This window comes from Lithobates pipiens, unplaced genomic scaffold, assembly GCF_037356315.1.
Source record: "Lithobates pipiens isolate NorthernLeopardFrog02 unplaced genomic scaffold, aLitPip1_a1.2 Scaffold_23, whole genome shotgun sequence".
NCBI lineage: Eukaryota > Metazoa > Chordata > Amphibia > Anura > Ranidae > Lithobates > Lithobates pipiens.
This window is the reverse complement of record NW_027507785.1, coordinates 302,895,003-302,908,450: the sequence shown is the minus strand read 5'-3', so window position 1 is coordinate 302,908,450 and position 13,448 is coordinate 302,895,003. Positions and strand designations below refer to the sequence as shown.

Sequence of the window (13,448 nt, the reverse complement as noted above, 5' to 3'; positions counted from 1 at the left end):
CAAAAAAAAAGTGTGTGTTTGAGTGTATATGTGTATATAGAGATAGAGAGATAGATTAAAAAAAAAAGGGACAGCACTAAACCCTACATGTGAGAACCTGTAAAAAAGCAAAAACGATATATATATATATATATATATATATATATATATATATATATATATATATATATATATATATAGAGAGAGAGAGGGAGAGAGAGAGAGATCTAGAGATATAGATATTTCTCTATATATATATATATATATATCTATCTCTATCGTTTTTGTTTTTTTACAGGTTCTCACATGTAGGGTTTAGTGCTGTCCCTTTTTTCATTATACAGTTCTTACTACCGCCACTTATAGAACTGCGCATGTACAGGATTATGGCCAGGGAAAGCTACCGAGGGCGGAAATAAATTACCAGACAGACGCGGAAGACCAGAGTTGCTATGGCGGCGGTGAACAGTAAGCGTGAGCGTTTACAAAATAATGATTTATGACAGTAAGAGAGATTTTTGAGCATACTGTTAGTGGCATGTTGATTGTAAATAACTAGTTAGATTTAAATATTGTTTAAATGTTGTATCATTAGGAGAGTTTATTACCCCTTTAATTTGCCACGTGTTTCAATAATGTTATGGATACTAGCGCAAATGCCTGTCAGAATTAGGCGCAGGTACTTTTTAACTCCAGGAGCGATGTTGCCGGCCGGAGCAGTGAACGAGGACTTCTGTGGGGGGCTTCGATTTAAGGTAAGTAATTCATAATGAGCTAGTATGCTATGCATACTAGCTCATTATGCCTTTGTCTTTCAGCGTTTTTTTTTTTTTTTTTTGGGTTTACAACCATTTTAAAGAGTAATTGAATATGTTTCAATTTTGTCTCGGTTTTAGAATAGATCTGTGTACAAATATTATTCCAAAAGTTGCACAAAGGTAGGCACTCGCACCATATGTGTAGCACGGTACCAATGTCATTGCCACAGCGCCAACATTTTTCTGTCGCTTTCGGATACCATGCATGCAACTTGGCCGGGGTGAAGTACCAGTTAGTCAAATTTTTATATGAAGTTTCTCGAATGCTGGAACTAATAGAACATTTTTTGTGCTAAGATGCAGGCATTAAGCCATTGATCATCTGTGAATGTTGTTTCAAAGGCCAACTCCCGCTCCTTCCTATGTTTGCTAGTGGAATCTCCCAAATTAGGTTGCAACCTAAGCTGCCCTTTTCATTAGAACATCCTATTCTGATTTTGCTGAAATCATTTTCTTTTCAGGCTTTCACACTTTTTGCAACCCATTTCTTGGAGTTATGTCATCTAGGTACAATGTATCCAAATGTAGAAAACTTTCACTTTGCTGTTAAGCATGCAGCAAACAAGTCGGGGATAAAGGAGTCGATCGCTTATACCTACTTGCTATCCAAAGGGCAGACGAAAGAGCAGAATTATGGTAAGAATGATGATAGACATGTTACAATCCCAGAGTTAAACATAACACTGTGCCGTAACCTAAAGCAGCCTATTGAAGATCTGCTGTTCTTAGTTGGCTTGCAGTTGCTGCAGTAATTTTTCTTTTGCACAATGAGCCCATACATTAATCTATTTTATTTTTTCAAAAAGAGGGTTAAAGGGAAAATAAATGATCCAATTCCCATATCCACACATTCGATGTGGAAGGGGGAATCACTGTCGCTGTGCTACGGCGGGGAGACTTTCCCGCCTTCAGAATACAATGATCAGTGCTGCTGGCTATAGCTGGCAGCACAAATCGATCGAAAAAAATCCAAGCATATTTGCCATTGGGTGGAAAAGAGACCAGAGCCAGGCAAGTTCTGGGACCCTGAAATTAATATTCAGCATTTTTGGAAATATCCGAGTTCACACAGCTGTTTTATTACACTGATGTTCATCTAAAATAGTGAATGTGGATGAACCTGACTTTCTGCTTTGATCTTTCTCCACCACTCAACAGCAGGACAAGAGGTATTACCTGTACACAATTTAAGCTGAAAGGATAAGTTCACATTTTCATAACCTGTTACATGTTTACACCCATATTCGGGGTGTAACATGTAATGTGTTACCAACGAAACTCTGAAAAAAAAAATTCAGTTACCACATCTTAGAACTGGTAGTGGTGCTTTAGGGCGACACTCTTCATTAGGGATGAGCTTCGTGTTCGAGTCGAACGTACGTTCGACTCGAACATTGGCTGTTCGGCCGTTCGGCGAATTCCGAACGTTTGGGCCGTTCGCGTCAAAATTCGAGTGACGCGCGCGCGGACCACAATGCACTGCGGTGGCGCAGTGCATTGCTGCCCCATGATTGGCCAAGCATGCACTGTGACCCCGCATGCTTGGCCAATCGCAGCGCCGGCAGCGAGGAGAGCCATGATTGGCCACAGGCATCCTGCCTGTGGCCAATCATAGCTCAGGCTGTGTAGTGCACGCCCCACACTATATAAGGCCGCCTTTGAGGCGGCTTCGTGTAGTGTGTTACTTAGCATCTGAAGCAGTGGGTGTTCTGTGTACCTTCAACACAGTACACACCAATCGTTTTTGGCTGATTTCCTATCTTGCTGCTGTGTAGTGGTTGTTGTCTGTGCCCTGACTGCAGTATACACCACTATATTCACCTCACCTATATAGCTAGTGATCTAGCTTTAACCACTTAACAACTGCCCATTGCCGATTAACGGCTTCAGGGCGGTTGTTTAACTCTGAGAGGCCGTTAATTAATGGCCTCCCAGAATTCTGCTCTCGCGTGCCCCGAGGTGTGCGCACTCGAGAGCATCCGTGACCGCCGGGTCGCATCACGGATCACGGTAAACGGCCGCTCATAGCGGCCGTTTACCACGTGATTGCTCCGTCAAATGACGGAGTGATCACTTGGAAACAAACCGGCATCATGTTATGACGCCTGTTCCTCCCTCCCCTCTCTGTACCGATCGGTACAGCGGAGGGGAAAGAGATCGGTGTCAGCAGCGATGTGGGCTGCATCTGCAGTGCCCACATCGCTGCTCACCGAATTTAACCCCTCAATTCCCTGCCAATACTCTGCAATACCAGTGCATACTCTGCAGTACCCTGCCATTACTCTGCAGTACCCCGCCATTACTCTGCAGTGCAGTACCCTGCCATTACTCTGCAGTGCAGTACCCTGCCATTACTCTGCAGTACCCCCCATTACTCTGCAGTAACCCCCATTACTCTGCAGTACCCGCCATTACTCTGCAGTACCCGCCATTACTCTGCAGTACCCGCCATTACTCTGCAGTACCCCCAATACTCTGCAGTACCCTGCCATTACTCTGCAGTGCAGTACCCTGCCATTACTCTGCAGTACCCCCAATACTCTGCAGTACCCTGCCATTACTCTGCAGTACCCCCAATACTCTGCAGTACCCTGCCATTACTCTGCAGTGCAGTACCCTGCCATTACTCTGCAGTACCCCCAATACTCTGCAGTACCCTGCCATTACTCTGTAGTACCCCCCAATACTCTGCAGTACCCTGCTATTACTCTGTAGTACCCCGCCAATACTCTGTAATACCCTGCCATAAATTGCCATACCCAGCCATACTCAGAGATACCCAGCCATACTCGGTGATACCCTGAAATACCCAGCCATAGACGCCCCCCACCCCTCACCGCCCTCCGGTGCTTCTACCAACTCGCCAGTACGATCAAAGCCAGAATCTTTTTTTTATTTTTTATTTCAGGCTTCCCAGCCTAGTGGTGAGATGTGGGGTCATATTGACCCCCCAGATTTCACTGTAAAGAGGACCTGTCACCCCATATTCCTATTACAAGGGATGTTTACATTTCTTGTAATAGGAATAAAAGTGATCAAAAATATATTTTTGGGGAAAAAAATGTCAAACTAACATAAATAAAGTAAAATGAACAATAAAAAAATAAAATTAAAATTAAAGCGCCCATGTCCCCATGTGCTCGCATGTGCCACACATGTGAGGTATCGCCGAGAATGTTAGAGCGAGAGCAATAATTCTAGTCCTAGACCTCCTCTGCAACTCAAAACATGAAACCAGTAAAAAAAAAATTAAAGCGTCGCCTATGGGGATTTTTTAAGTAGCGACGTTTGGCGCCATTCCACGGGCATGTGCAATTTTGAAGAGTGACATGTTTGATATCTATTTACTCAGCATAACTTCATCTTTCACTTTATGCAAACATTGGGCTAACAAGTGGTTAATAATAGAGCTTGCAGTCAGTAGTGTTAGGAGATAGTGTGTGCTGTCTGCGTGCTCTGTACCCAGTACATACCGCTATAATATAGGGCAGGCCCCTACTTTCAAACATCCAACTTACAAACATCTCCTACTTGCAAACGCAAGGAGACAGCAGCAAGTGAGATGAAAAAAGATGGACGACAAAACAAATTATACAGGGGTGATAACCCTTCCCTATGTTTTCCAAAAAGCTTAAAGATTTTTTGACTGGAGCTACACTTTAAAAATGTACCGGTTGAAAATGACAAACAGATTCAACTTAACACAACAAACCTACACAGTCCCTGTCTTGTTTGCACCGCCTGTATACTGCTGTTCTGAGTATATAGGGCCTGGGGCCCACACGCATTTCCTTTTTTTAATATGGGTACGGGGTTCCCCTTAATATGCGTACAAGACCCAAATAGGCTGGTAATGGGCAGGGAGGGCTACCCATGCCATGTTTCTCAATGATTTTCAACCATATTGCAGGAACCAGATATAACATTAAAACCGCAAGCAGTTTTAAATGGTGTTATTTCCGTTTAATGTCATTTTGTGCAGGGACTGTTCTAAACACGGGAAACACGTGGCACTTCACAGGCATACTACAGACACCCCCCAGGCACCATATTTAAAGGAATATTTCACTCTTTTTTTTTTTCACTTTAATCGTCATTAAAATCAGTGCTCCCGCCAAAACGGCAGTTTTTAAAACTTTTTTTTGCAGTGACCCATGTCCCCTGAGGCAGGAGGCAGGAGGCAGGTCCCCAAACCCTTTTTAGGACACTATCTTGCATATTAGCCGTTAAAATTAGCACTTTCCAATTCGAACGTTCGAGTCCCATAGACTTCAATGGGGTTCTAACGTTCGTACCGAACGCGGGGGTCGTTCGCAAGTTCTGGTGCGAACCGAACCGGGGGGTGTTCGGCTCATCCCTACTCTTCATAAATGGCAGTACACCGTTGATCAAGTATTGCATTTTACCACACATTGCTGCAGCTCACAGGCCTGATAAGGCCTTGGTTTTGTGTGTATATATATGATTATTAAAATAATTGATGTCAATCTCCTTTGTTGTATTTAGGTTTAAAAGCAGCCACACTTTCATTCTTACCGGACTCCCTAATGGAGGATGCCAGTGAAATCTCCAAGATAGTTGCAGACAAGATCCTGGTACGACCACTGTGATTTATTTTTATTTTTTCTGAAATATGTAGTTGCTGATTGTAATGAGTGAATTTCTGTAACAAATTATTCTACTACGTTTTGTACATTCCATCAGCTGACGTGTGGGATCCTTACTTAACATTTAAAAAAATAATGTTCTTATTGCTGTCTCTTTCCCAGCTGGGGACAGTCCCCCGACTTCCTGTTCTGTATTATTCCTGTCTCCACCACAGGGACACTGACTAATAAATGTTTATGTCTAACTTCTCTTTATTCTATTCTAAATTAAGAAAATGTTGTACATTCAGTTGGGCTTTAAATAAATGAGAATGCAAACGATTATGAGAACTGATTTTCATAATCATAATTATGTTTACAATTGGTTTTGCACAGAGCAGCCGGATCCTCCTCTTCTCGGGTCCCTCTTTGCTGCTCCTGGCCCCTCCCTCCTTTTGAGTGCTCCCTCAGACAGTAGCTTCCTATGGGGGCACTGGAGTCAAGTCACAGCTCCATGTTTCCATTCAGACATGGAGCCCCCCAGCCCCACCTCCTCTGCCCACCGATTGGCTGGCTGACTTTGATTGACAGCCCCGGGAGCCAACGGCACTGCTGCTTTGCCTCAGCCAATCAAGAGGAGTGTCCTGGACAGCGTAGACATTTGTGGACATCGCTGGAGAGAGATGGGGCTCAGGTAAGTCATTAGGGGGGCTGAGGGAGGCTGCTATACACAGAAAGTATTTTATCTTAATGCACAGAATGCATTAAAATAAAAAACCTTCTGCATTTACTCCTTCTGTACTCCTTTAATGCTGAACTGTAATATTGGCACCCAACCCCTCAACTTTGACATTCCTTCCCAAACACCCCCACCCCCCCCCCCCCCGCCGGAACATACCCTACTTTTATTTTATTTTTTCTAACCAATCTACATACCTTTTTTGCATTGGTGTGGTCATGGGGCCTCTTCCTTCTCATCTTCCTCCTGCACTGGGGGGTCCTAGATGCTGCAAGGAGAGATGTCACAAAAGAACAGCAGTCCCAGTAAACCCAGGGCGAGCTGATGATGTGCCCTATTGGGCAGGTGCTTGACACTGTGGGCTCACAGAGCAGTGGGTTCAATGGCTGTCATTCACCACTGAAGAGAAGTGAGGATGGATCACATCGTAGTTAATCTGCGGAGTAGAGCGCCGTATATATGGTTGGTATTGCAGCAAGAACTGACTTTTAATTTTAAAGTAGAACTATAGGCAAAAAAATTTTTTCACATTTTGGATACAGTAAGAAAGGGTCATGACCCCTGCCAGTTTATTTTTTGCCATCTTTGTCCCATTGGGGAGATTTCCCTTCACTTCCTGTCCCATAGCCAAACAGGAAGTAAGAAGAAATCTCTGAAAATAAAAGGAATTCTTTAAGGCCCCAGAACTAGTGTCCCCATTGGAAGATTTCCCCCCTTTTACTTTTCTGGGGGACAACCCAAAATGTGTGATTTTCTTTTACTTTCACTTGTGTAGCAAAGTCCCGGCGCTCCTGAAGCCCAATGGTGACCTCCAGAGTTAAGGACAACTGACATCCTTCAGTGTAGAGTGGATTACAAGGCATGGTGGGTGTAATGCAAGAGGAACAGGTGGATGCCAAACACTTTCTGAATGCAAAGAGATTTGATGCCACTTAAACAAACCTGTGGGAGAGAGGGTTAGGGCCGGGACACCCTTAGGTAGATGCAATGTTAATTGGCAGTTATAGGTAGACCTCTATACAGGTGAAGGCCTCCAGCCGGACACCACTTCTGTATAGTCAGACTGCTGTCTTCTATGGCAACAATCTTGTAGCTGTTACTAATGGTAAAGGTATTCATCTATCTGCAACACGAACAGTTCTCCTTACCCCACACTCACTCACTGTGGGTCTTCACTCAATGAGCTCCTAGTCTCTTTCACTAGACTTTAGATCCACTAGCCAATGGATCCCCTGAGCTCTTTCACTGTAGCACTTAATATTTTCCTCAAGTGTCACCCCCGCTTCACTGCTGGGTCTCTGGCTTGACACTCACAGATGCTCCTCAAGCTTCATCCCTGCTGACACGTTAGGTCCCTGGCTTGGCACTCCACAAGCGTCACCTCTGCTGTTCCGCTGGGTCCCTGACTTGGCACTTGCTGATGGTTTCCCACTTCTTCACCATCCCCGGTTGGCGAGAAGTCTGCTCTGGTACTGGCCTCAGCTTACTCACAATGGTCTCCGGTAGCAAGGTGGATGGTCCCTTTGTGGTGACAGCTTCCCCTCTACCTCCGACCATGACTGGTTCCCCAACCAGCAGAACCGTTACTTCTGGTTGGACTACAAGACCGCAGTTACAACCCTGCACTACTTCTGGATAGTCTCTCATATAGCCTAGCAGCCAGATGCCCTAGGTTTCTGGCATAGCAGCCTGGGGCGATACAACACAGGTCCACCCAGACAGCCATCCAGGTGGCACAGAACCCTGATCACCTGACTCCACCCAAATAAATAGGTTCCCCCAGCAGGCCAAGGGACCCAAGAAAATCCCTGCCTATTGGCTGAGACATCCCATTCATTCTTAATCTATCCTTGCAATGCCCTTGTCTTATCTAATGTCACCAGATACCCGGCCACCTAGAGACAGAAGAGAGAAGTGCAGCAATTCCAGAATTGGGGTGAAATCAATTGATCTCCTAACAATTGGCCAAGGCAACTATCACTTGGAAAATAAATGTAATAGCAACCCTGCCTAAGCATCAGGGTGCTACATGTGCAATGATAATGGTAAACAGGACAAATAGAGAGGGGCAATCTCCCTAACAGGAGCACAGACAGCCATAAAAACTGACATGCGTGCAATGCCTCGCCACTCTATCCCAAACTAAAAAAAAAAAAAAAAAAAAAGGTTTGCCTCTAATTATAGTTAATAATTCAAAGATTGGCCCAACGCTGGGATGGGCAGTCTCACTGACCGATTGGAATGTATAGAATGCAGAAAAGGGATAGAAAGCTTTTACACTAAGGCCGCGTACACACGAGAGGATTGTCCGTCCAACTAAGTCCGTCAGACAATCCGACAGACAGTCCGTGCTACTTTTGAATGAACGGACTTGACCACACACGACGAACAGACAGTCCGCTGAAAGCTTGCGCGATGACGTGTACGGCACGTACGACGGGACTAGAAATACGACGTCCAATACACTGCAATGCAACCTTCGGCCGTGTAAATCCTTTCTGAGCATGCGCCATACTTAGTCCGTCGAACTAGCCTACTCACGAGCGGACTGTCCGCTGAAACCAAGTTTGGACAGACAATATTACGGAAATTCCGAAAGACTTAGTCCGCCAAACTGTCCGCTGAAAAAGTCAGCTGAAGCCCACACACGAGCGGATTGTCCGCTGAAACACGTTTCAGCGGACTAAGTTGGACGGACAATCCTCTCGTGTGTACGCGGCCTAACAGGAAGTGGCAAAGGTTTGCCTGATTAGAACAGCTCATTCTTACCCTGGCTATGTGTGACTGTATGGTTTTCAATCCTTCTGGCATTATAGCCATAGCAGTCTTCACCAGGGGATGTACAGCCAAGTTTATATATTAAAACATTTGTTTACATGTGAGTAATTTTACAGTCCATGTTGTGCACTTATAAACGTCATTATTCAACAGCAAAAACAGAGCAGCACTCTGGAGAGCAGGAGACAGATGGCCACCTATCAGCTAGCTCTAAGGCTTGTACAGGCAGCAAGGAACTCCAAACTGGACCCTGAGAGTCTGAGGACTTACCTGAAACAACTGAAGAAGAAATATACTTCTGACCTCACCACTGCTTGCCATGTGTCTACAGAGTCAAAAGAATAAAGTCACATGAACATGAACCAAACAATTTTTAGCTGTAATTTTTGGTTGGATGCTAACTCATGTTAGAACAAAACTGGGATTTTTTTAAAAAGTATTATAAAAGATATTTATACCTGTAATAATAATTTGTAAAAATTTGTGAGAAAACTTTGTATTAAATGTAACCAAACACTATTTCACCTTGGACACCTCTTCACTTTTCTAAACCATCCAAATTAGATCAACCTCAATTTTCTACTCTTTGTACTCTTTCTGGCCTGAATCTGATTGTACAGTTGTCATACAATCTTCTCTAGGTATGAAAACCAAGGAAGTGCTAGAATACCCAAATAGGTCATTCACTTTCCGATCCATTGAAATCCATTTATATAGTCCCTGAATAGTTTACTGCATAATTGTGGGCAATTCTAAAGGATATGTTACAGTTTAAATCGTATGTATTTGATTAAGTGATCTCAGCTTAAGTGTAGTAGAGTTTTAACAACTCACTGGCAAGAATATTGATCATCAGATCAGCAGCGGCACAGCTGGATCATCCACTAGGTAACCTAGGCAGGAACCTTCATGAGTCTGGAGTAAACCAAGGGAATAGAGCAAATGGGCAATGCTGTGCCCCCGCCTGCCCTTCACATTGGAGGATTCACTTGTAGATAAGGGTTGATTTAGGCAAATAGACTGCACTTTGCAAAGAGAAGTTGCACTCTGCAAGTGCAGTTGCTACAGAGCTTAGTAAATGAGGTAAGGCTTTGCTTTGCAAAGAATAACCAATCCTATGCAAGGATAATTTAAAAAAAACTAAAAAAAACAGCATTTTTGCTTGCACGTGATGGAAGTCAGCAGGGCTCTGCTCATTTATTAAGCCCTGGAACAACTGCTCTTGCAAAGTACACAGTTTATTTGCCTTTAGTAAATCAACCCCTATGTGTCTGATTGATCCATATCAGTAGGGACAATGAGGGAGATTTACTATTATTGGTGCACTCAGAATCTGGTGCAGCTGTGCAATCAGCTTCTAACTTCAGCTTGTTCAATTAAAGCAGTTCAGTCTGCTGTAGGTGCTGACTATACAATACAAGGACACTTACCTGTCCAGGGATCCTGCGATGTCAGCACCCCTAGCCATTCATCAGTCAGCTGTGCAGGTGCCGGCTTCTGTAGGAAGGGAAAAAGGAAGTGAAGCCTTGCGGCTTCACAGCCTGGTTTCTACTCCACATGCGTGAGTCACGCTGTGCTTTCTGAATGTGTGTCCCAGAAGGCAGCGGGGGGAGGCAGGAGAGTTGGGAAATATTGTAGTCCACCATGCGGTGATCTTACCTGGAAGTGGGAGCGGGTACCTGTCAAAACCAGGTACCCGCCCCCCCCCCCCCCCCCCCCAAAAAAAAAGTGCCAATTGTGGCAGTGGAGGGAGGGTGCGAACAAGTGGATTGGTTTCTATGCAGAGCTGCACCAAATTTTGCACCCTCCAGTTTTAGTAAATAACCCCCAATATAAACAAGGATGCAGAGAAGCTCGCTGTGCTTTTTGCAGTTCTTATCAATGCCAGTCAAAATGGATGGGAACAAAGGTGCTACCTTTCATCCTAGAATGGCAACACTCATTGTACTGAATCTATAGAGGAGCTGCATTGTCACACTAGTACAGAAAGTGTGTTATGATTACAGAACACCTGCCCCCAGCCTCATCTACATAACATAAGGTGGTGTGTTCAGTAAAGAGTACAGGACACCCCAGAAATTCTTAAGAGATCACTGGATTTCTAGCATGATCAACAGGTATTTGTTGCACTAAATATACATAATGCTTTAAGTGGTATATTTAAAGCAGATCTTGTACCTCCTAATTATTTAAATATGCTACCTATGCTCCTGTTTTCTTCTGAATAAATGCACTTACCAGCTCAGCGAACAAAACAGTTTGTTTACTAAAGCTGGAGAGTGCAAAATCAGATTCAATTCTACATAGAAACCAATCAGCGTCCAGGTTTTATTACCAAAGCCTAATTGAACAAGCTGAGGTTAGAAGCTGATTGGTTTCCATGCAGAAGTGAGCCGGATTTTTTCTATTTTAGGCCAGTTTCCTCGTGCTTCCTCAGCCACCCCCTGTCAATTCAGCATTAGTATGTGCACAGAGAATTCTGGCAAGGTCTAATTGTTTGTGGGAGCAGGAGCAAGGTACTGCAGGGTTTTTAGGATGTGGAAGCTACTTCCTCCTGGGATTTGCAACATCAGGAGGCTTCGGGGGATAGTGTACAAGTCATCCTCACATAGGTGAGGGAATAAGGAAGTGTGAGAGCCAAAACACTTGAAAAAAAGGAAAAAAATGACTTCTCTAGTGTAAATCATAAAACGGTTGCCTTTTTTTGTAGGTGGAAGGAGGTAATGATGCGTTTTTTTTTTTTTTTTTACTGAATGATCTGCCTTAAAGTGGTTGTAAACCCTTACAACCACTTTAACCTAGATTACACCTAGATTAAGACTTACCTGTAGGTCCAAGAAATATCTCCTAAACCTACACGGTTTAGGAGATATTTACAAAAAGACAGGCACCACTGTCTATGGCGCATGCACCGTAAACAGTGGTGCGCAGGCGCACTGAGCATGCCGCTGCTAACGGCTGTATGCCATTAGTAGCGGCTCCCGTGTGCATGCGCAGGAGTGACGTCATCGCTGCTCCGACGCTGTAAGTGGCCAGAGCAGCGATACCCGGAAGAAGATGGACGCTCCGTGTTACAGGGGACAGCGTTGACATTGATGTGTCAGGTAAGTGACACATAATGGGCTACTATGTGATGCTATGTGTGGCTTTAAATAAGAGGGAGGTAAAGCCTCCATTAATCAACATGTAATATCCCACCCCATTGTGTTTAGCTGGTTAGTAGGCATGGAGGAGGAGGGGCTGTCATTTAGCCTTGTGTATACGCCAACATGTGTGACTCTATAGTCACATGGGCTGCTCAGATGGGGTGGGGAGGAAATGCTCAGCATAGAAACTCACTGAAAACTGAGCATGTGCAGAGCTGCCACCACAGTTGCAAAATCCTGAGCTGAATTGGGGACATATACAGAAGGGGGAGATAGCGAGCAGCAGGATCAACCAGGTTTTTTGCAGAATACAGAAAAGAATCTCATAGTGAAAGACATAGTATGAACAGCATGTAATACACCAGTTTCTTATGATTTGGGTTTAGTGACACTTTAAGCTTTTTATGTTAGTATTTCAAAACATTGCAGGTCCATTTTATATAAAATCTTTATGCAAAAAGCAAAGCAAGTATGCAGTGTACCATTGTAAACAATCAAAGTCAGATTGTTTAAAGCAGAATTTAGATTAGTTTCTGAAGGAAGCGCCACTTTGCATTTGCTCTTTTCCTGAATGAACAGATATAAAAATGTCACTACACCTGATAGGATCGTCGGCTTGTCTTGATTACTGAAGTATTTATGGTTTCTGGTGTGTGGACTCCATAATAAACCATCTTCTTCTTTTACAGCTGACAGCGCCTATTACTATTAACAACTGGCCACCAGCAACCTTTTATTTTCCTGTTCTACCTGCGACGGCCTACTGCTGATGATATCTCCGTTCTGTTCCGTAACCCCTGCCCTGTGTTCAGTTTGCTGTGGTGATAGAATGTGCAATAACTCTTCCTCCACACACTACCCTGTAATAGAACCGTTCTATTTCTGAGCATTGTATATAATTACTGGCAAAGTAACATTGATACAAAAGCTGTTTACTGAAATGTTTCTCAGTAACTTCTACACAAATCATTTCATTGTGCCTGTCTTGCCAGCAGTCCGAACCTGAACCATTGTTGTCATCGCTGGGAGCCAGGCACAGTTGGGGGGTTTACTGACCTGGGGACCAGAGGAGGGGTGTAACGTGGAGCTTCTTATGCTGCGTACACACAATCGGACTTTCCAGCAGACTTGGTCTGGCGGACCAGAGTCCGTTGGACAATTTGATCGTCTGTGGGCTCCAGCTGACTTTTTTCCCCCAAAAGTCTGACGGACCTAGAAATAAAACATATTTCAAATCTTTCCGATAGACTCAAGTCCGACGGACTAAAAATCGGGAAAACCGTTCGTCTGTGTGCTAGTCTGACGGACCAAATAGCTATTGGCTACTGGCTATTGAACTTCCTTGTTTAGTCCCGTTTACGTCATCACGTTCAAAACGAATGGACTTAGTCCGTATGTGTGT

General features: G+C 44.1%; 1 protein-coding gene across 1 annotated transcript in view; it reads left to right on the top strand.

Annotated features, from left to right (window-relative positions):
• Positions 1 to 9,318, top strand: part of MSH4 (mutS homolog 4) — an 86,776-nt gene extending 77,458 nt beyond the window's left edge. The window contains exons 18-20 of the mRNA XM_077451096.1: positions 1,259 to 1,433; positions 5,304 to 5,392; positions 9,054 to 9,318. Coding sequence (XP_077307222.1) covers positions 1,259 to 1,433; positions 5,304 to 5,392; positions 9,054 to 9,245 — 456 coding nt within the window. The 3' untranslated portion in view covers positions 9,246 to 9,318. The remainder of the gene's footprint in view (positions 1 to 1,258; positions 1,434 to 5,303; positions 5,393 to 9,053) is intronic.
• Positions 9,319 to 13,448: the final 4,130 nt, after the last annotated feature.